A 23851-nucleotide genomic window follows, 5' to 3' on the forward strand; every position below is an offset into this window, starting at 1 on the left:
GTTAAATTTAATAATATACAGAGACTAGATAAGATTAGGGGCAAAGTGCCATTCTTCTCATTGTTTATAGTTAGGTAGCAGAGATGACAGTGAAATGAAGCAGAGGTGGTAGCATCTAAATAATACTGTCTTTTGGGATGAGATTTCTGGCAGGTATGTAGTTGTGTTATATCCTTCTAAAAATAGTGATATTAACGTATTGGCCCATGATAATTTTATTAGGGGTATTCTTTACAAATCTGTAGGGGAGGGAGGCAGTGAAGATTAAATATTAAATATTAAAAAGGAATATTAAAAAAGGATTAAAGGTAGCACTGACAAGTACACAGAGCCAAACTTAATTAGAATTAATCAGGATTTCTTAAATTTTCTACAGCAAAAACCTAGAAAATAGCTCTGCTTATAGCTGTTTTTGAATGCTGGAGAGACTAGATAACATTTTAAAAATATTTTATAAGATTCTTTTTGGGGAGTGTGCGTGTTGATATGTTTGTTTTTATTTTACCTCCAGTCTTGTCGAAAAAGCACTTGCCAGATTGCTGAGTTCACTTGTTCATGTCTTTAAATTTACTGTTCTAGTATTGTGAGGTATAATGACAGTGAAGGGGAAAGAGCTGGGAATACATGGAGAGCAAATTAGTATAATAGAAAGTTGGATTTGGAGTCAGATATTCTTGTTCTGTTTTGGCACTTACTGATTATGATCTTGGGCAAGTAACTCATACTCATTTTTAAGTCTTGGTTTCCAAATACTTTTTTTTTTCTTTTTTTCCTTTTTTTCCAATTCCTTTTCAATAAGATATTTCCCATTCTCTCCCTACATACCCATTCAAAGTAAGTCTTTTCTGTTATAGGTTCTCTTAGTACCTATACTTTTTCTTTAAAGCACTTTTTGTCATTTGAAATGACATATTTCTGTCAATATGTCATTTTCATAAGATATTTCCCATTCTCTCCCTACATACCCATTCAAAGTAAGTCTTTTCTGTTATAGGTTCTCTTAGTACCTATACTTTTTCTTTAAAGCACTTTTTGTCACTTGAAATGACATATTTCTGTGTTTATCTGTATTTGTTTAATTTGTTTTTCCCACCTGAATTACAATTCATAGGAGTAAGGTTTCATTCATCACTGCCTTAATACAGGTTATTGGATACATAAAAGGCAGTCAATAGATATTTGTTGAATAGATGAACTACTTACTACCTGACATATGCTAAGTTTTTCCTTCACAGGTATAAAACTCTGCAGCCACACCTCTTTTGGAAAGCCTTCTTTGAGGAAATCTGGACAAGAGACAGATTCTCATACCACTTTCTTAAATATGTATTGACTGTTGAGTTTATGAAATTTTATGTTAAATTTTATCTCATTTTTTCGTTACAATTTGATGAAATAACAGGCTGGCCCAGACTGATGTTAGGACCATGGATTTTTTTTTTTTTTTTTTAAATGCCTGGCCAGTATGGGGAATGAAAGGACCATAAGTTTTTGACTCATGTCTAGTATAGTGCCTGGCACATAATAAACACTCGATGAACTCTTAAGAAACTAAACAGATCTAATTAGTCATTTTTTTGAAGTGACAGTTATAAAAACTTGGCATATTTTTATACAGCATTTTGAAAATTCATTATTTTTGAGACTGGTCATTTATGAAGTTGTAAATTTTGAGTTTAAGGAATAAGTTATTTATGTTTATTCATGTTGTGGTCAGGGTAAGACATTTGCTTTGGATCTGAACCAGTTTAAAAGACAAGTGTATATGGGCAAAATATCTTTTCAGGAAATCTAGCAACTATTTCTGTGACTACATATGTTAACATTTTTGTAATTGGCCTCTAAATGGCAAACACAGATGGCTGTAGTCTGAATTTTTAGCATGTTTTAGAAGAAATGTTTTCTCAGTAATTTAAAGTGCATTATTTCAGTATCAGATGATTACCTAATTGAGTAGAGTTTTTTGCTTATCTGCTAGCTTGCCACTTTTCAGATTTAAAATAAAAATACCTTGAATAGCTGTAAGAAATTTATATGATAAGATCTTGTTCTCTCTCTCACATTTTTACCAAACAGATAACTTTCTAAAAAGTTATTATAGATATTATTTCTCCAAGAATTTGAATTTTGTTTTGATTTTTTTTTCTTGATGGAGGAGAGAGATTACAGTGAGAGGGATTATTTTTGTGTTTTAATTCACTTAATAAGTAACTAGAAAATTGTTAATTTTAATTCTCAAACCATGGAACTTTTTAATACAGTAGAATTAGATATGCCTCTTATATCATCTTAGTTCTCAGGTTCTGTGGAATGGTACTCAAAAATATTGCCTAGTGTGACTTTTCTGTAAAAGATAAATTTTTTTTTAAAAACTCAATTTGTATTTATTGAGTATTTTTCTAGGCTTTGAATATACAAGCATACTTCAAAAAGTTCGTGGAAAAATTGCATTAAAAGATAATATGAGTCCTTCCATGAACTTTTTGAAGACCCCTTGTACAGCATTGAACGAAACAAAAGTTCTTACTTTCCTGGAGCTTAACTTCTGGTTAATTGTTCAGAAAAAAATAATATGACTTCATACGATCAGTAACAAGACCTAAAACAGTGTCTTGGTAATTTCATGTCCTTAGAAGTGATTTGTTGTAAACACTATAATGGAACCATTTCACTTTTAATTCTTTGTCTATTATCTCTTTTCATTTGGGTTCATTTAGTAATTGATACTGTTATCTCAGAGGGTTTTTTTTAAATCAAACTTTTTATAATGCAAAGTTTTAGTTTTTCTCTTTTGTTATGTACCTGTACATCTGAATAAATATTAAATACAAATTACATATTTGATCTACTATAGTTGAAATTTTAAACATAATCTTCATCTTTTCCCTGATATATTCTGCTGTCTGAGTATATTTTCTAATGCAGACAACATGGAATTTTAAGAAATTCCTGAAATTGAGCATAAATAGCAAGAATGTCATTAATATTTTTTGGTTTTGGATTCTCTCTTAGGGCTCTTTTCCTTTTTAAGTGATATGCCTAGACTTTTGATTCTGTTTAAAGATAATATATTTAATGGTATACCAGTTGGTTTATTTTTAAGAATGAATTTGCTGTCCTCCAAAGTAGTTTAAATGCATTCCAGCAGCTTAATAATGTACAAATAGAGGCAACTGGTCTTGCACCTGTTCCTCAAGCAGACATGAGGTGGAATAACTGAGTAGTTGCTAAATAACTGGGAAAAAAATTAGAATGTGATACTTTTTTATATCCTGTAAGGCCATGATTAGCTATTTCTGAATTAGATGTCTTTATTAAGAGAACAGTACATATCTGGGCAGGCCGGTTATTAGCTCAGTTGGTTAGAGTGTGGTGTTGATAACACTAAGGTTAAGGGTTTTGGTCCCTGTACAAGCCACCCCCCACCCCCCAAAAAAGGTAAACAGTACATATCTATATAGTTTCTTCACCTACAGCAGATAAAATAAGTATACAATATGCTGTATGTCATTCTATAACATATTTGTCAGATATTAGGATAGTTAACATCAACCTCATTAACAAGATTGCTTTAATACTTTGTGTAGTAAGAAATTTGCTTTGTAATTGGTCTTTGTAATTGGTCTAATTAATAGTTATAGTAATACTTGTAGTATATTTCCTCATTTTGTGCTGACTAGTTAGTTCAGTTGGTTAAGATCATGGTGCCGATAACACCAAGGTCCAAAGTTTGATGCCTGTAAAGGCCAGCCACCAAAAAAAAATAACAACAAAGAAAAATCATTTTAAGGTACAAAGGAGCTCATGCCTGTTCTTATTCTTTGTTTTCTTTCTTCTGAGAATGATTAAAAGGCTTAAATTAGCAGAACTTGCAGAACTGAAGAAGTTATTCAGCGAAATAAAAAACACAACAGAGAGTTTAACCAGCAGGCTTGTCGAAGTTGAAGAGAGAACCTCTGAACTTGAAGATGGGCTGTTTGAAATAACACAAGCAGACAAAAAGAAAGAAAAAAGAATCAAGGACATTGAAGAAAATCTGAGAGAGATATCAGACAACCTTAAGTGCTCAAATATCCGAGTCATGGGTATTCCAGAAGGGGAGGAAAATGGAGATTCCATTGAAAACATATTCAACAAAATAGTGGCAGAAAACTTCCCAGGTATAGGAAAGATCACAGATCTTCAGATCCAGGAAGCTCAACGATCTCCAAATGTATTCAACCCAAAAAGGCCTTCTCCAAGACATGTCATAGTCAAATTGGCAAAACTCAGAGACAAAGAGAGAATCTTAAAAGCTGCAAGAGAGAAGCATCAAATCACCTATAAGGGAGCCCCAATCAGGCTAACATCAGACTTTTCATCACAAACCCTAAAAGCTAGAAAGGAATGGGATGATATATTCAAAATACTAAAAGACAAAGATTGCCAGCCAAGAATACTCTACCCTGCAAGGCTATCCTTCCGAAATGAAGGGCAAATAGTATATTTCTCAGACAAACAAAAACTGCGGGAGTTCACTACCACACGACCACCCTTACAAGAAATCCTCAAGGGAGTACTGGGTTTGGTTCCTGAAAAATAACTACCACTGCCATAAAAACCCAACAAAAATCAATACCCACTAGTATAATAAAAATGGCATTCATGAAGAGAAAACGAGCAAACAAAAACGCTATCTACAACCTAAGGGACCAACAAACACAGAAACAAAACAGTAAATCAGAAAGCAAGGAACAAAAGACACCTAAGACAACCAACCAACCAATAAAATGCTAGGAATAAATCAGCACCTTTCAATAACAACTCTTAATGTAAAAGGCTTAAATTCCCCAATCAAAAGACACAGACTGGCTGACTGGATCAAAAAGGAGGACCCAACTATATGCTGCCTACAAGAGACCCACCTCACCCATAAAGATTCACACAGACTAAGAGTGAAAGGATGGAAAAAGATTTACCATGCAAACAGAAAAGAAAAACGAGCTGGACTAGCTATTCTTATATCTGACAAAATAGACTTTAAACTAAAAACCATAAAAAGAGTCAATGAGGGACACTACTTAATGATAAAAGGACTGATCCATCAAGAAGACATAACAATCATAAATATGTACGCACCCAATGTTGGAGCAGCCAGATTTATAAAACAAACTCTATTAGACCTAAAGAAGGAAATAGACACTAATACCATAATAGCAGGGGACCTGAACACCCCACTGTCAATATTAGACAGATCATCTAGGCAAAGAATCAGTAGAGAAACACAAGATCTAAACAAGACTCTAGACCAATTGGAATTGGCAGATATCTACAGAACATTCCATCCAACAACCTCAGAATATTCATTCTTCTCATCAGCACATGGATCATTCTCCAAGATAGATCACATATTAGGTCACAAATCAAGTCTCAATAAATTCAAAAAAATTGGAATTATCCCATGTATCTTCTCAGACCACAATGGATTAAAACTAGAAATTAATAACAAACGAAACTCTGGAAACTATACAAACACATGGAAATTAAACAGCATTCTACTTAATGACATATGGGTCCAAGAAGAAATCAAGCAGGAAATCAAAAAATTTATTGAAACTAATGAAAACAATGATACATCATACCAAAACCTGTGGGATACTGCAAAAGCAGTATTGAGGGGGAAATTTATTGCATTAAACGCTCACTTCAGAAGAATGGAAAGATGGCAAGTGAACAAGCTAACACTTCACCTTAAAGAACTAGAAAAACAAGAACAATCCAAACCTAAAGTTAGCAGACGGAAAGAAATCATTAAGATCAGAGCAGAACTGAATGAAATTGAAAACCAAAAAACAATTCAAAAGATCAACGACTCAAAAAGTTGGTTTTTTGAAAAGATAAATAAAATTGACAAACCATTAGCATGGCTAACAAAAAATAGAAGAGAGAAGACTCAAATAACAAAAATTAGAAATGAAAAAGGCGATATTACAACTGATTCATCTGAAATACAAGGAATCATTCGAGACTACTATAAACAACTATACGCCAACAAATTTGAAAATCTGGAGGAAATGGATAAATTTCTGGACACACACAAGCTCCCAAAACTGAACCGTGAAGACGTAGAAAATTTGAACAGACCAATAACAATAAAGGAGATTGAAGCTGTTATCAGAAGGCTCCCAACAAAGAAAAGCCCAGGACCAGATGGATTCACAGCAGAATTTTACCAAACATTCAAAGAGGAATTGACACCGATTCTTTACAAACTATTCCAAAAGATTGAAACGGACGCAAATCTCCCAAACTCATTCTATGAAGCAAACATCATCCTAATACCAAAACCAGGTAAAGATATAACCCAAAAAGAAAACTACAGGCCGATATCCTTGATGAATATAGATGCAGAAATCCTCACTAAATTACTAGCAAACAGAATACAGCAACACATACGTAAAATTATTCACCACGATCAAGTGGGATTCATCCCAGGGATGCAAGGTTGGTTCAACATACACAAATCAATAAATGTCATACACCATATTAATACAGTCAAACACAAGGACCATATGATCATCTCTATAGATGCTGAAAAAGCATTTGATAAAGTTCAGCACTCATTCATGACAAAGACCCTGTATAAGTTAGGTATAGAGGGAATGTATCTCAACATAATTAAAGCCATATATGCCAAACCCACTGCCAATATCATCCTGAATGGGGAAAAGCTGAAAGCTTTTCCTTTAAGAACAGGAACTAGACAAGGATGCCCACTCTCACCACTGCTATTCATCATAGTGTTGGAAGTACTAGCCAGAGCAATCAGAGAAGAGAAGGAAATAAAGGACATCCAGATTGTAAAAGATGAAGTCAAACTGTCCCTGTTTGCAGATGACATGATCCTATATATTGAACAGCCTAAAACCTCTACAAAAAAACTGTTGGAATTGATAAATGATTTCAGCACAGTAGCAGGATACAAAATCAACACTCAAAAATCAGTAGCATTTCTTCTCTCCAATAGTGAACATGCAGAATGAGAAATCAAGAAAGCCTGCCCATTTACAGTAGCCACCAAAAAAATAAAATACTTAGGAATTGAGTTAACCAAGGAGGTGAAAAATCTCTATAATGAGAACTACAAACCACTGCTGAGAGAAATTAGAGAGGATACAAGAAGATGGAAAGATATCCCATGCTCTTGGCTTAGAAGAATCAACATAGTGAAAATGTCCATACTACCCAAAGTGATATACAAATTCAATGCAATCCCCATCAAAATTCCAAAGACATTTTTCTCACAAATGGAAAAAACTATCCACACATTTATATGGAACAATAAAAGACCACGCATAGCCAAAGCAATGCTGAGCAAAAAAAATAAAGCTGGAGGCATAACACTACCTGACTTTAAGCTATACTACAAAGCTATAATAACCAAAACAGTATGGTACTGGCATAAAAAGAGACACACTGACCAATGGAATAGAATAGAGAATCCAGAAATCAACCCACACACTTCCATCTGATCTTTGACAAAGGCACCAAGCCTATTCACTGGGGAAGGGACGTATACTAAAATCAACTCAAAATGGATTAAGGATTTAAATATACACCCTGAAACAATAAAACTTCTTAAAGAAAACATAGGAGAAACACTTCAGGAAATAGGACTGGACACAGACTTCATGAATACGACCCCAAAAGCACGGGCAACCAAAGGAAAAATAAACAAATGGGATTATATCAAACTAAAAAGCTTCTGCACAGCAAAAGAAACACTTAACAGAGTTAAAAGACAACCAACAGAGTGGGAGAAAATATTTGCAAAATATACATCTGACAAAGGATTAATATCCAGAATATATAAGGAACTCAAACAACTTTACAAGAAGAAAACAAGCAACCCAATTAAAAAATGGGCAAAAGAGCTAAGTAGGCATTTCTCTAAGGAAGATATCCAAATGGCCAACAGACATATGAAAAAATGCTCAACATCACTCAGCATCCGGGAAATGCAAATCAAAACCACATTGAGATACCATCTAACCCCAGTTAGGATGGCTAAAATCCAAAAGACTGAACGATAAATGCTGGCGAGGTTGCAGAGAAAAAGGAACTCTCATACATTGTTGGTGGGACTGCAAAATGGTGCAGCCTCTATGGAAAATGGTATGGAGGTTCCTCAAACAATTGCAGATAGATCTACCATACGACCCAGCTGTCCCACTGTTGGGAATATACCCAGAGGAATGGAAATCATCAAGTCGAAGGTATACCTGTTCCCCAATGTTCATCGCAGCACTCTTTACAATAGCCAAGCGTTGGAACCAGCCCAAATGTCCATCATCGGATGAGTGGATACGGAAAATGTGGTACATCTACACAATGGAATACTACTCAGCTATAAAAACGAATGAAATACTGCCATTTGCAACAACGTGGATGGACCTCGAGAGAATTATATTAAGCGAAACAAGTCAGGCACAGAAAGAGAAATACCACATGTTCTCACTTATTGGTGGGAGCTAAAAATTAATATATAAATTCACACACACACACACACACAAAAAAAAAAAAACTGGGGAGGGGAGGGAGAAGATATAACAACCACAGTTACTTGAAGTTGACTCGACAAGCAAACAGAAAGGACATTGTTGGGGGGAGGGAGAAGGGAGGGAGGTTTTGGTGATGGGGAGCAATAATCAGCCACAATGTATATCGACATAATAAAATTAAAAAAAAAAAAAAAAATCAGGCAGTGGCTAAAAAAAAAAAAAAAAAGGCTTAAATTAAAGTTAGGAATGAGTAGTTGCTTCATATAAATTTTTGAAAATTTATTGCATAAAAAAAGGAAATTTCAAATGAGCAAAAGTAAAAACACTTGCATTCTCAAGTCCAGAGATACATCAAAGTTATTATGATTATATTCTTCCAGAATTCATCTTTGCCAATGAGTACAGTGTCACTAAGTTCAAGCTGGAGGTAATTGTTGAAGGCTATGAGCCTGAGGCCTGCCTTGCTTGTCCTTGTTGAAAAGAGGTGCACATAATTTTCCTTTCATAAAAAATAGATTATACTGAAATACTGTTTTATACCTACTGCTGTATCATGAACATATTTATTAACAGTAATAGTTTGCGTTAATACTTTTAATACGGATTCACTGTAGTTAATCCAGTGTTGTGTACAGCATGTAATGCCTACTTCTGATTTTTTAGGTGGTGATGAGATATTTTAGATATTTATCCTTACCCTAAAATACTGTAAGATAGTTATTACTTTTTCCAGTTTTCTTTTATTCCATCTGCTTATGATAGCCAAAAATCTGTTTGATGCTTGTATATCCTTAACAACCTTTTAACATTTGCCTAGTTCTCTCATTGTCTTTAACAGTATCTAACTAAAATTTTAATAGTTTTTTAATTGTATTTATTTATGTTTATTTTTCTGAAAGAAATCATAAAGGATACTGACTTTAAATTTATACCAGGGATAGAAAGTCTCCTTTTAAAATAAGAAAAGCACACTTGTTAAAACATGTTAAGAAAAATGGTATATCTAGGTGGCGCTAGGATATGGCAAAAATCTTGATGATGTGCAAATGATTAAGGGCTGGAAAGCACTCCTGTTTGACATTTAAATTATTTCTATTTTTTTCCCATTATAAAAAAGGCTGCAGTGACCACTGGTATGGCTGAGTTTTTTTGTATAGGCTAATTATCTTTAGTATAAAGTAGAAGTCTCAAATTCCACAAAGCAAGTGCATTTAGAGCTGTATATGTGTGAGTATGTGTGTAATCTTGTGTGTATGTATATGTGTACATATAATACCAAATCCAGAGATTACAGTCTCACCAAATGGTGAATGAGAGTGCCTAGTCTTCCTCTATTCTACCTAACTGGGCTAATTTTCTTTTCTTCATCCATGATATTTTCAGTTCTTACCCCTCAATATTTCAGTAGGTTCATTCAGAAGTACCTGGTTATTCTTATGGTAAAGATTTACATTGTCCTTTATTTTACATTTTTATTTAGCGATAGTTTGATCTTTTAAAGAAAGTCACCCCCCAAGGTTGCTTTTTTTTTTTGTGACAATGCAGAAAAATTTTCTGACAATAATGACAATTTCTTTTTTTCTGTAGCTTGCCCAGTTTCGACAAAGAAAAGCTCAATCTGATGGGCAGAATCCTTCCAAGAAACAGAAAAAAAAGAGAAAAACCTCAAGCAATAAACAGGCTGTGTCGACATATCATGGCTTGAATATTGATCAGTCACAGAGTGATGAGATGTACGTAAATAATTCTCAGAGAGTAGGATCAGCCGCGACTCCTGAATCCACAGTAATGAGAGCTCTAAATAGTGGAGAAATAATCAGGCATGACCAGGTCTTCTCTGTTGAAGTGAGTATTCATCCAGATTTTTAAACATTATAGTTCTAAATGGTCAGTGGTTGTAATGACAACAGTCCTTAGCACCCTGTGCAGTTTCATCTTGAGTTTTACGTCGTTTCGAAAGTCTCAGTGCTCGCTTTGGCAGCACATATACTAAAATAGGGATAATACAGAGAAGATTAGCATGGCCCCTATGCAAGGATGATACGCAAATTTGTGAAACATTCCATATTTTTATGCGTGTATTGAAATCACAAATTGTACCCCATAGACATGTACAATGAAAAAAATAAAATAAAAATTTTTTAAAAAGAAAGTTTCAGTAGTATGGTAACTAAACAGTCACACCTAAAATATTTAATAACCACTGAGAGGGAGTTTTTTGAGCTTAATTCAAGAGACATTTATTAGCACCTGTGACACCCCAAGAATTGAGCACCAAGGATACAAAGATGGATATGACAGTGTCTGCTCTTTAGGAAAATCGGTCTAGTGCAGAAGGCAGATGTAAAGATTTACAGTGTACTTTGATTAGAGCTATGCTAGTGATGGTGTACATGGTACTGTAGAGTGTAAGAAATGCCCAAATTAGCCTTGGATAAGTATGAGTTGGAGTTAGCTAGAGGCAAAGAAGTGAGGGAGGTAACCTCTGTGCAGAAGAAATAGCATTTGCAAAGACGCAAAACAGTGTGCTGTGATCTGGAAACCATAGGCAGTTTGATTTTAAATGGATCACAAAGTGATGAGGATGGGATGGAGGTAATGATGAGGGGCTGGAGATTGCACCTGGCCCATAGTAGGTGCTCAATGAATGTTAATTCCTCCTGCTTAATGATGTAATTTTCCAGGATAAAGAGATGAAGGAGAAATTAAGGCTGGATTGGGATGGTGGGTGGAATGGTGGGGCTACTAACCAAGACCAGGTTTAGAGAAGGATGGGTTGCTTAGGAGGAAGAGTGTTGGACAGGGCAGATGATGATTTGGATTGTGTCATGGCATATTAATATGGAAACAGCATGATTTTGATGTATAGCAAACTCTTAAAAAACACAAGTTTTAATTGCATGTGGCTTTTTTCCAGTTAAATACATTGGAAAATTTTGTGTTAGGTATGTCATGAATGCATGAACTTGGTCTTGAATGTTGAATAAAACTTCCATAGGTGTAAATGAGAAAGGAGACAGTGACAGTGAATATTTGTTGAATGGAAGGGTGAAACTCTCTGGATTTCACTTTCCTCACCAGTAAAGTGAGATTCTTAGGTTAGATGAGAAAATGGACAGTGAAAGCAGTACTTTTGGAGTCAGAACATTTGAATTAGCTCCTTGACTCTTCCTACTACTTCTTAGCTAAGGGAAGTTTGGAAAAGCTACTGACTACATACCCAAATGCCAGGGATGTGTTGGTGAAACAAGAGTGTCTTTCAAAGTGCTTTGTAAGCTGCGAGGGTATTATAACAACAAAGGTGGTTTGGGTTTTTTTCTTTATTACTTTTTTAGCATCAAGATTTAATTCTTTTGGAGAAACTGAACTTTTCTGACAGTAGCATTTTAGGACTTTGTTTTGTTTAAAATAGGTACAAGGATAAGAGGAATGGTGTCTTACTTAGTGCTTTTGCCTTACAGATGATATGTGCTGTATACAAGACCCTGTGTGAAAGTACCTCTTGATACTTTTATATTTAGAAACATGCCTAGCAATAAACTTCAGGTGTATTATTTTGCCATTGTGGTTCATAATTAAGTGAAATTTTTAAAGATTTGAATAATTTTTACTAGTTTTTTTTAGCGGTATTTTATGTGGGTTTTCAATTATATGGTATCAACACTAATGGCTTAGTAAAGTACAATGTTTAGCCAAAAATACCCCAAAAGTCAGAATTATAATTGGCTTTTACTTTTATTTTAGCCAGAAAGTGAAATTTCAACCACAGCAGATGATTACAGTTCAGAGGTAAGACTTTATTATATTATATTATAAATAAATAATATTTTATTATATTAAATTATATTATGATTTCAAATGTCATAAATAAAATTGATATTTTAATTATTGTTGAAATTATTGGTTGTAAATCAAATTTATTTCTTGTAATTCACATGCTTCTACTGCATTTTTATAAATATAAAATATAACAATATAATGTAAAGGACTAGAAAACCTGAAGATTATGTTTTACTGAGATATCTTTTTTCAGATTGTTAGCTAAGGTCTTAACTGTTTTTGAGTAGCTTGGTTCTTAATTAGATAGAGGCCCTGCTTTAGTTTCTGAGAAATTATTTGATATTAAGTTTCTAGGATACTTGATTGTTACAAGATATCTATAATTAGCACAGTAAAAATTTCATAATATAGGATATATCATTTTAAGTAATGCTTTTTACAAATGTTTAAATTCTAGTTAATCTTATAAACTCATTTGTTGAAATTAATGTTGCAATAGTTTTTATTTTAGATGATAATGGCTTATATAGGCATCGGCCACTTTAGGAAATAGCTTGTTTATGTGTTGGTAATGGTGTTATATCATTTTGTTATCATTTTCTTATTCTTTTAAATGTGATCATCATTTCTTTGGTCCAGAATTTGAGGACATGGAGAACTATTCCAGACTCTGAATGGTTCAGCAATTCAGTGTATTCTATAAGTCTCAATTTATTGCAGATTTCTAATAGGAAAAAAAAAATTCATGTTCTTTTTTTTTTGACCAGTAAGGGGATCGCAACCCTCGGCACGGTGTGCTCTGCACCACGCTCAGCCAGTGCGCGCACCGGCCATCCCTATGTAGGGTCTGAACCCGCGGCCTCAGCACTATCAGCGCCGCACTCTCCCGAGTAAGCCACAGGGCCGGCCCAAAAATTCATGTTCTTAAATGAACATATTACTGTTTTAGATTGCTAATGGAAGCAAAAACTTTGACACTTCAGAAGTTTAATGTGCTTTTTAAATATACTTTTTAGTAATCTGGTTAGGAAAATAATTAACCAACATTATGTAGATAAATTGGTGCCTGATTAAGGCTACATAAAGTTGTCCCTATAGGAGTTATCTTGATTTTAAATCACCACTTGCAATTCAGAGAGTCTGCTGTCAGGACTTTAAATTTGTGGCATATATATGAAAATACTTTTTTCTTTCTATAGTGCCTTCTTATAGCTTGTCTTTTTTTATTGAAAGTCTCAGGTGGTTTGGTGCTTGTACTACCTATATCTTTGAAGCACCCCAGAACCCCACAAAGTGCATTTTTTTCTTTACATTAAAGTGAAATTTTTTTTATACACCAGTTGGCTATAGGTCAGACTATCCCATACATGCTCAAGAAATTTGGTTAAAATTTATATAGCCATTTTCTCACACTGGTATAGTGTAACAGTATTTAATTTTATTAATATAGATTTGAAAGGTTGAAGACATCAAAAGATGATGATTTTCAGATTCTCTTTATGAAAATGTAAATAATAATATTGGAACAATAGGACTTTTTTACCTTTTTTTTTTTTTTTTTTTTTTGATTTGTAAAGAAAATGAAACTTTTTGTTTACAGTTTCTGAGGCTGGGAAGTCCAAAGTCCATCTGGTGGTGGCTGCAGTGACCCAGGGATCTCACATTGCAAGATGGTGGGAGCAGAGAGAGCAAGAGAGAGCTCTTAACCCGAATTTTTTAAATTAAATAACTGGTGGGAATTATGAGGTCCAGAAAAATGTATCGAAACTAAATATCTGTGATACCCAGTAAATACGATGTGTTTCAAAGTAAGGTAGAAGTTGTACTTAAATGTAAACACTATAGATAAAACTTAGAGCAGTATTTATCATACTTGTTGATCATGGCTCACAGCAAGAAATACATTTTACATGTATACATATAATTTTTTATACATAAATAGTTACACATATATGTATACTTATACACATGAGTAATTGTACATGAATAAATATATACGTGTACATACATTTTTTTTTTTTCCAAGCAAGGTTCTGGAAAGATACATACACTTACAATACAACGTATCCCATATTACTTTTTCTTTTTAATGTTGGTCAAAAAACCGAAATTAATGGCCTTACAGTTTGGAAAAAACAGTGACTTAGAAGATTGTATTGAAAAAAGATAATTATTAAATAATTTTTGACAGATTTGACTTGATTTGAATTAAATATTACCCTTGTAATATTATGCATATTACATCTGGATTCACAATGGGTTATACTTTGAGAACCTCACATATTCACTATGACTATAGAAAACATAGAAGGAAAATTGATAGTTTGTGAAATATTCGGTAATATCAAGATTGCTGATATGGATACTGGTTGGATCCATGATGCTCTGGGCTAGTTTTGAAGCTGTAGCTACTCTATTTAATGATGTTAGACTGGCTTGACTGAACTAGAATTACAGAGGACTTCTAAGCCATATTAACCCATTCAGAAGACGGAAGAATCATCAACAGATCACATTTATAACCTGATAATTCTCACACTGTAATACTTTTCATTTTGGAACTCTTAAGGAATTATCTCTCAGTAACACCCCCCAAAAAAGAGATTCCTTTCTGGGAAACACATTCATTATAACTTCACTACAAATGCTAGATTTGCTTGCAATGTTTAATAATATTGGCTGCTCTGGTTTGTATTTGAATATTCTAAAATTTCAAAAATCACATAGTTTTAATCACAAGTCACATAATTATCTTATATTTTGCCGAGATATCACTGTCATTTTTCTGGTAAGTAGAGAAACAGGTGATGTAAAAGAGCAGGGGCTTTCAAGCCAGAAAGTCCTGTGTTCAAATTTTAACTTTATCACCTCCAAGCTGTATGAACCTGGGCACATCACTGAAACTCTAAAATACAGTTTCCTTACCTATAAAACAGTGGTAATAGTATCTACCTCACAGGGTAGTTATATACCTCCCAAGGTAGTTGTCTAAATATAATCTTGAGAATATTTAGTACAGTGTTTGTTTAAGTGAAACGAGTGATGAGGATCCCTTTAGCAAATTATTCTCAGAAGAATTTCAGATTCTGATAATATGTTTATTTAGAACTTCATTTGGAAACAGTAAATGTATAGATATGGTGTGTTTTTAATGTTCTTGACTTTTGTAGCTAGTATACTGATTAGGTTGAGAAATGGGTTTAGTACTAGAAAGAATTAGTCAAATAATTTTATTTCCATAATTTTATACTCTTCTGTATATATACTCAATTTATGTGCACTGGAGAAATCAGACTGAATAAAAAATATCCTTCTTAGAAATTAAATCATATAGAATCATCTTCAATCCTTGATGAAGGGACATTTCACATCCAGAATGCCATGTCTACGTGAATTATTTTTGACACCTTTTGAGCAGGGTTATTTGGAGGAAGTTGGTAATAAAACAAGCAATGTTATTTGGAGGAAGTTGGTAGTAATACAATCTGCTTTGCTGTGTATTGAAAGATGAAATGATAGGTCATGCGCTCTCATGGATTTTGTCCAGTTGTTCAGTATTTCTTAAGCAAGTTGCTTGTAGTATTCATGACTTCTGTGAAGTGACTGGAGCTGGAGACATAGCCTATAGCCATAAAATAACATAATCTTAGCTTCTCAACTTTGTCTTTGAATGAGTGATCTTAACCTCTGTAGTTACTTGACTCCAACTCCATAAGTCAGCTAAGCACATTGAACTCCTGTAATTTTCATGAACTTTGTGAACCATCAGATTCTTCTAATTTTTTACAAAACACCATTGTTGTTTTGAATTATGTATTTCCAAATTAAGTATAATAAGAATAGGTATTAATCATAAATAAATTAAGGATGAGTTATTCTTTTATGTTTTAAAACTAATGTCCATTAAAAAGATGAGTTTTGTGTGAAGGCCATTTTATAGTTATACAATAAAAATTATCATTCCTCTGATTCTTTCTGATAAATCATCAACTCCCTTTATTTATTTATTTAAAAATTTTAATGTAGTTATTTAATTTTTTTTGGCTGGCCAGTACAGGGATTAAATGCCACATCTTTGGATCTTGGTGCTATGAGCACTGGCCTAACCAACTGAGCTAACTGGCCAGCCCTGATTCTTTCTGAATAGCAATGTCATTATATGATACTTACATCTATAGAATGTTTTAAAATTTAAAATGTACCTTTTACTTTCCCAGATCTTTAAGTTATCTATATAGATTGAGTAATTCTTCTGTGAATTCAGAAAGAATATGTTAATACAGCTGGAAGGTTAGATAACTTTGACAAATGCCACAGTAAAAAAGGACATTGAGGGAAGTTGAGCTTTTTCAGTTGAAGGAGCCTGTTAGTAAAATCTTCATGTTTCAAGTTATTGATTTACTTTCATAATTAAGGTTTACTGTATAGTGTTAGAAGGCTAATGTTAGAAAAAGAGATAAATACTCTACCCTGTAGGTATCGACAGCTAATTTATGTAACACTGATATTATTACCACTTAGAGCGATATCCATTGCTTAATAGATATTTGAAGATAATCATATTAATTGTATAGCCTAGAAATATAGGGAAATTAAGAAAAAGCTAGTTATGTCATGAATGCATAAAATATATATAGATACTGATCCATTTTATCACTTAGTACTGCAAAATACACACAAATCTATTGGTGTCACTCGCAGTTGAGTGAAATGTCAACAAAGATGTGGTATTAAATCATAACTGCATAAAATTAACTGTAATACATACTGTACTACTGTAATAATTTTGTGGCTATCTCCTGTAGCTATTGTGATGAACTCAAGTGTTGTGAGTATTCACTTAATAATGCTGGTGATGGTCATCACCCCTGTGTGAGCAGTTCACCTCTCCAGTAAATGGCATAGCACAGTGAAAGTTGATCTCTCACAGTTCTTGCTTATTTTGAATAATTTTTAATGCAAAATCGGAAACCTTGAATAACACCATGGGACCCAGATGAAGGGCCACTAGTGATGTTGGAATTTTTCCCAACAATTAGAGTCATGACATTACAAGAAAATGTTGAATTTTTTATATGTACCATGGATTGAGGTCTTCAGCTGTGGTTGCCCACTCTTTCACAATAAACCAGTCCTGCGTAAAGATGGAAATTCATGAAGCTGTTGCTGCAGCTACTCCAGCAGGCATGAAAACCTTGCATTTTTTGTGAAATATCTTTTTATCTCATATTGGAAATGCAGCTTTTATGTGGGTAAAGAATTGCTATTAAGAAGGTCATACGGGCCGGCCCCATGGTGCACTCGGGAGAGTGCAGCGCTTGGGAGCACAGTGGCGCTCCCGCCGCGGGTTCGGATCCTATATAAGAATGGCGGGTGCGCTCACTGGCTGAGTGCGGTGCGGGCGACACCAAGCCAAGGGTTGCGATCCCCTTACCGGTCACAAAAAGACAAAAAAAAAAAGAAAGTCATACCTGTAGACTAATATGATTTGAGAAAAGAAGTCATCATATGACAACTTAAAGTAAAAGGAAGGTGAAGGATTCTCACTAGAATTTAATGCAAGCAAAGGATGGTTTGATAATTTTAGAAAGAGTTTGGCTTAAAAAATGTCAGGCTAGCAGGAGAATCAGCTTCTACCTACCAAGGGGCCACAGACAAGTTTCCATAGACCATTAAGAAAGTCATTGAGGAGAAAGGATATCTGCCTGAACAGATTTTTAATGCAGACAAAACTGCCCTATTCTGAAAAAAAAAAATGGCATAAAGGACATTTATTAGGAACGAAGAGAATTGAGTACCTGGATTAAAAGCAGGAAGGGACACAACATTGTTGTATCATATATGACAATATTAATGTAGGTACTGATAGAGAATTCATCTTGTAAATAGATGATATAAACTTACCTTATCCATAAATGCAGTACAGTACTGTAAATGTATTTTCTCTTCATTATGATTTTCTTAATAACATTTTCTTTTATATGGCTTGCTTTTTTGTAAGAATACAGTATGTGATACAAATACATAATATGTGTTAATCAATTGTTTATGTTATCAGTAAGGCTTCCAGTCAACATTAGGCTATTAGTAGTTAAGTTTTTGGAAAATCAGAAGTTATATGGGGATTTTCGATTATGCAGGGGGCGGCATCTCTAACCCCTGGGTTGTTCAAGGGTCAACTGTATTTGATTTGAAGGTTATTGCAAGTGACTTGATATTAATAATCTTAATAGAGTTAGTACTCCTGCCTTCTGATAGTTTTCACCAGTTGCAGTATTGTGTTACCATAGAAATGATTTTATTTTTTTACTTCAGCTTTGTTTTCCAGAATTAACCACAATAAACGCAAAGGAATCAAAATCTGATAAAGAACTTTTAATTAGGATTTTCACTTCTTAAAGTGTTGTAGCCCATGTGGATCTAATCTTAATTCTAGGCTATTAGGACAGGATAAATCCTACGTATTTCAACAGTAACAACTTCATTATCTTGGATCTGCTAACATGGAATTGTGAATAATCAAGGTATGGGCAGGGATGAAGCTGGTTTTGTTAGGAGGAAAGAACGAATTAGTAAATGGATTAATTGACCTGAAATTCATCTCCTACCAGGTCAACTCTAGAGACATATTCTGTAATCTTCCTTCTACCACGAAATATCTGTGATAGAGACAGGCAGTAATACTTGTATGTTATGGAAAACCTCCACATTGGTCAGGGTTGGCATGGCTGTCATAATGTTAGCCACAGAAGAAAGTTCTTAAGGGGAAGTTCTCACCTCTTCATCTCTTCCTGCCTCTTGACTTGCTTACCGGCTTTCAAGAAATTTCTACCAGTAAATATTTTTACTTGAAAATGAAAAGGGCTTAATGAAAAAACAATAATTTAAATGAATTTAAGGAAACATTTTATAGAAGATCTTATAACTTGAGGCTTGTAATTATCCTTCTGAAGACAATATATAAACTGCACTTAGAATTTTAATACACTTAAATGAAAATATGTAGAGTGTCTTTTGCATTGTAAGCATTCAGATGTTTGAGCAATGATTGGAATTTGAAGTGATCATAGTGCCTTTTAGATACCTTAATTAAAGTTGATCACTATATTTGTTTTTGCCAATGAGGTATTTTCCCCAGACATACAAGACATGAATACAGTTAGCAAAAATATTATTGATAGCTAAATAAAGTTCTGTCTAGGATCTTAATATATCAGGAAATTGTTTTTGTACAGGTAAATGGTTGCAGTTCTGTGGTGAGAACAGGAAAGCCTACAAATTTATTAAGGGTACAGTATTTAAAACTACTCATGATACTAATATTTTACACTATTTAAAACTATCTGGCTTACTAACAGCTTTTTTTTTGCATGTACTTCTTTGTGTGATTTCTAGATGCTTTTAATATTTAACAAAACAGTTATCTGCCTTTTATTATAAAACTCAGTTGTAACAGAATTTGAAGATATCCTTTCTAGGCTCTTGAAGTATACATCACATTAACAACATAGTAGGTTGCCATACCAGCAGACTTCCAGATGATGAGTGATGTTTTAAAGTGGACTTTTCTGTGGAATTCAGTATTTGAGTTTTTCTCCCTAAGGATTGTTGCTAGTACTGAATTATTAAAATCTTGAATTGATTTAGGAGGAAGAATTTGGTGTTGATGATTCTTGTTCTGAGCAAGGAGCACAGTTCAGTCAGACCCACTTAGAGATGATGGAAAATGAGTTGGCTGAGAAACAGCATGAGATTGAAGAGTTAAACCGAGAACTGGAAGAAATGAAGGCCACCTATGGGACCGAAGGACTTCAGCAGGTATTTACCTTCTGTGGCTTTTGGTTTGCTACTCACAGAAACAAAAATGGGAAACTTGAATGATAGTTTATGTACAGTCTTTAAAGATAGGGTTTTTAAATGGTAACTTAAGGTCATCTCATTTTTGTCCCTGTACATAGTGTAAACAACCCCATTTAAAACTGGGGCTTTGTTAACAGGACTGATATAATGTGGACCCTTTTATTAACTTTGTAATATAGCTAGACTGAACTTACTTAAGTAGGACAGATGTTTTTGTAATCAGCCAGAGAGAAAGTTATGGTGCAAACTACATCAAAATATTATGACTTACACCCATTAAGAATGTCAGCAAGTCCTTGTAAGTAACCTGTTGTATTTAGAGTGACATCTGTTGTCCGTGGTAGTCAGTTATGAAAACAGGGTGAAATAGGGTGTTGATGAGGATGACAAAGTACATTTAAGTTTTATACTTTCCAGAAATAAGTTGGGATTGAACATGTCTGTGGTGGTATTGCCTAGGAACTGATTGAGGGCATCCCTAAATATAAAGGCACTTCTCCTTCTAGAAGTAGATATATGGATAAGCCAGACCAAATGTATTTTCTTCCTTAGTTCAGATAAATTTTTTCAAAGTTGATTAGGAAGTAAGACTAATTCCTGCAAACTAATAGCTTTCAAATAAGGAAAAGACTGCTTACAAGTTGTGAGAATTCTGCCAATGCATTTTGAATCTCATATTTTTGAAGAATAGTTACTTGTAATAATAATTCATTTAAAAAATAAGTTTAGCGCTTATTTTCATTACTTTTCTTTAGTTACAAGAGTTTGAAGCTGCCATTAAACAAAGAGATGGCATCATAACCCAACTCACTGCTAATTTACAACAAGCAAGAAGAGAAAAAGATGAGACAATGAGAGAATTTTTAGAGTTGACAGAACAAAGTCAAAAACTACAGATTCAATTCCAGCATGTAAGTATTACTAATAGAACAAAAACTTATTAGTTTTTTTAGTAATGAATTTTTAAAAATTTTTTCACTTTCCCGAAAAAGTCTAAATTTGTTAAAAAGCCATTCACTTATGTTGGAAAAACCAGTGCATATGTGTTATGTTAACAAAGAATTTAATTTATATTTTTTGAGTGGTTTCCCACTATTGTTTTTTTCATACACCTTCCCTGTCTGTGTTTTGAAATCCTATGAAACATTATAAGGCTAATTGAATGGATTTTTGCAGACATTGTTACATTGTACCTTTGTCAATCCTGGTATGGTTTTATTTTGAATAGATTCTAAATGGTGACTAGACTGAATATATTCCATTTATCTTTAATTAGAGCAACAGGAATCTAATTACACTAATCAGGGTTTCTGATAGCAAGTAACAGAAAACAATTTGAAATATCTTAAGCAAAAGGGAGGAATTTAATATAAGGATCAGGTTTGTCATACGGAACTGAAGGGCAGAAATACAGCCAGCCCTCTGATGTGGATTAGAACTAGAAACTGGAAAGTCATCAGGAATCCAGGAAGTACTGTCTTTCAGGTCCCACTTCTTTCTGTATGTCTGCCTTAGTCTTATTTATCTTACTATACTTACTTTCTCTGCTTTATCACAGGAAAGGTAATTTTATTGGCTCAGCTTGGCTAATGTGCCCATGGCAGCATATGTACTGGGATCTCAAGCCTCTGAAGCCAGCACAGTTCCCAGAGGGCCATTGTGGGCTGAGTAGTACCCCAAAAGGTGTCTATTCCTTAATGCACTCACTTCAAAACTTAATATTTTGGGGTTTCTTGCTATTTTCAAGTTACAGGCTAGTGAAACCCTGAGAAACAGCACTCATAGTAGCACAGCTGCAGATTTACTACAAGCCAAACAACAGATCCTCACTCATCAACAACAGCTGGAAGAGCAAGACCATCTACTAGAAGATTATCAAAAAAAGAAAGAAGACTTCAAAATGCAAATTAGTTTCTTGGAAGAGAAAATTAAAGTATATGAAAAGGTATGTTTATTTTACGGAAGTCAGCCAACTTGTAGCAACTTGGCAGTTAACTTTAAAGTTTTTTATATAAGTATATATCTTTTTGTTATGCACACGAATCACAGAGTTTCATAATTAAGACAAGGTCTTTAAAAATGTAAAATAACTTATTTCAAAAGTAATTGGGAATCTCACAGTAATATAGTTTTTAAGATAACACTCATTATTGAGTTCCTTGAAAGTGATCAGCCTATGTTAAATTGAATTCTCAGGAGAATATAAATTTATAATGAGAATATTAATTCTGTTTTTATCTAAAGGTATTTTCACTTACATTAGTCATGGTTAAGAAATTGTGAAAATATTTTCACAACAAAATGAAATTTTATGGATTTTTTAATTAGAAAAAATAAATGCAATTGATTCTCTTTGTTAACGAGAGTCATGTTCTATAAAGTTGCTGGGAACACTTCCTTAGCAAAGGAGTGCTCCTGGGGGGAAAATACATATATGAAGTTACTTCAAAAAGTTTATGGAAAAAATTCATATTATCTTTTAATTCTATTTTTCCATGAACTTTTGAAGTACGCTCTTTCACATACATTATAATCTTAAATCTTAAAAATAGTTCATCCTGGTAGATTCTATTTTCTTTAGTTTTCAAAAGAGAGATGAGGTTCAGAAGTGACTTGCCTGAGGCCACCCCACTAACAGGTGTCAGAGTTGGTATTCAAATTCTGTCAACTGGCCCAGAGCCAGAGCTTCTTGCACTACACTGCACTGCCTCTTGCAGTCTCCATCCTCTGGTCTTCTTATGAGAGCTGAAACAAGGCTGTGTGTGGTCACTTTGTTTGACCTCAGCTGAAAATATGTGTGTTCAGGAACTCAGTTTTTTTGCTGTTCTGTGCACATCTGCAAATGACTGTAAAGACACTGTGAATATTGATTTGGGGGTTACAAATAAATTTCAGCAAGAAATCACAAATATTGAATCTGTGATTAATGAGGATGGATTGTATATGCAGTACAGTACTTTTTATCAATTTAAGGTGTTCATACACAAGACGTTGAGAAATTACTAAGAATATTGTGAAAGTATTAGCTAGTATTTATTAAGTGCTTACACTGTAACAGGCAATATTCAAAGCATCTCATACATATTAACTCATTGGATCATCACCATAACCTTGTGAGATAGAAGTATTATTATCAGTCCCGTTTTACAAATGAAGACACCAAGACAAAGCAAAATGAAATAAATTGCCCAGGTACACAGGTAATAAGTTGATAGAACCAGAGTTTAAACCTAGGTTGTCTGACTCCAGAGATTGCCCCTTAGAAAAACAGGAAATGTACAAATTAAAGAGGTCGAAATTATAAAAAGGACATGCTCTACAACTAAGATAACTTAAAAGTTATTACGTGGATATTTACACAATACCAATTTTGTAGCAGGCCCTTGTAAGAGATATAGTGAAGCTTCAAATGTGCCCTTTTTCCCACTGGAATTCATGGTTTAGTAGGGGAGATATTGCATGTGTACAAGACACCACAGAACAAGGAGAAATGTAGGTAAAAAGTGTTTTGAAAGTTCTGAGTAGGTCTGGCTTCATGAAGGAAGAAATTCAGGGTAGGCTTTATGGGGGAGGTGATATTTGAAGTAGTTTTATAAGTTGGAATAATCCCTTTTTAATTTACTGTATTTTGTTTCCTGAGCAATTGGCATACTGTATGGAACATAGTAGCT

At 33.9% G+C, this 23851-nt stretch overlaps 1 protein-coding gene and 1 non-coding gene across 4 annotated transcripts in view; both read left to right on the plus strand.

Moving 5' to 3' along the window:
- The window catches only part of AKAP9 (A-kinase anchoring protein 9), a 136493-nt gene that overhangs the window by 12745 nt on the left and 99897 nt on the right, over nt 1–23851 (plus strand). For 2 of the 3 annotated variants that reach the window (XM_063100021.1, XM_063100023.1), the window contains exons 2-7: nt 10128–10385; nt 12285–12329; nt 19556–19609; nt 19968–20138; nt 20936–21091; nt 21928–22125. In XM_063100021.1, the coding sequence (XP_062956091.1) occupies nt 10128–10385; nt 12285–12329; nt 19556–19609; nt 19968–20138; nt 20936–21091; nt 21928–22125 (882 nt within the window). The remainder of the gene's footprint in view (nt 1–10127; nt 10386–12284; nt 12330–19555; nt 19610–19967; nt 20139–20935; nt 21092–21927; nt 22126–23851) is intronic. The other variant, XM_063100022.1, reaches the window with a different exon arrangement.
- LOC134381352 (U6 spliceosomal RNA) lies at nt 10506–10612 on the plus strand. The gene has a single exon (XR_010023951.1). It is a non-coding gene; the product is annotated as a U6 spliceosomal RNA (small nuclear RNA).

Source organism: Cynocephalus volans, chromosome 6, assembly GCF_027409185.1.
Source record: "Cynocephalus volans isolate mCynVol1 chromosome 6, mCynVol1.pri, whole genome shotgun sequence".
Taxonomy (NCBI): Eukaryota; Metazoa; Chordata; class Mammalia; order Dermoptera; family Cynocephalidae; genus Cynocephalus; species Cynocephalus volans.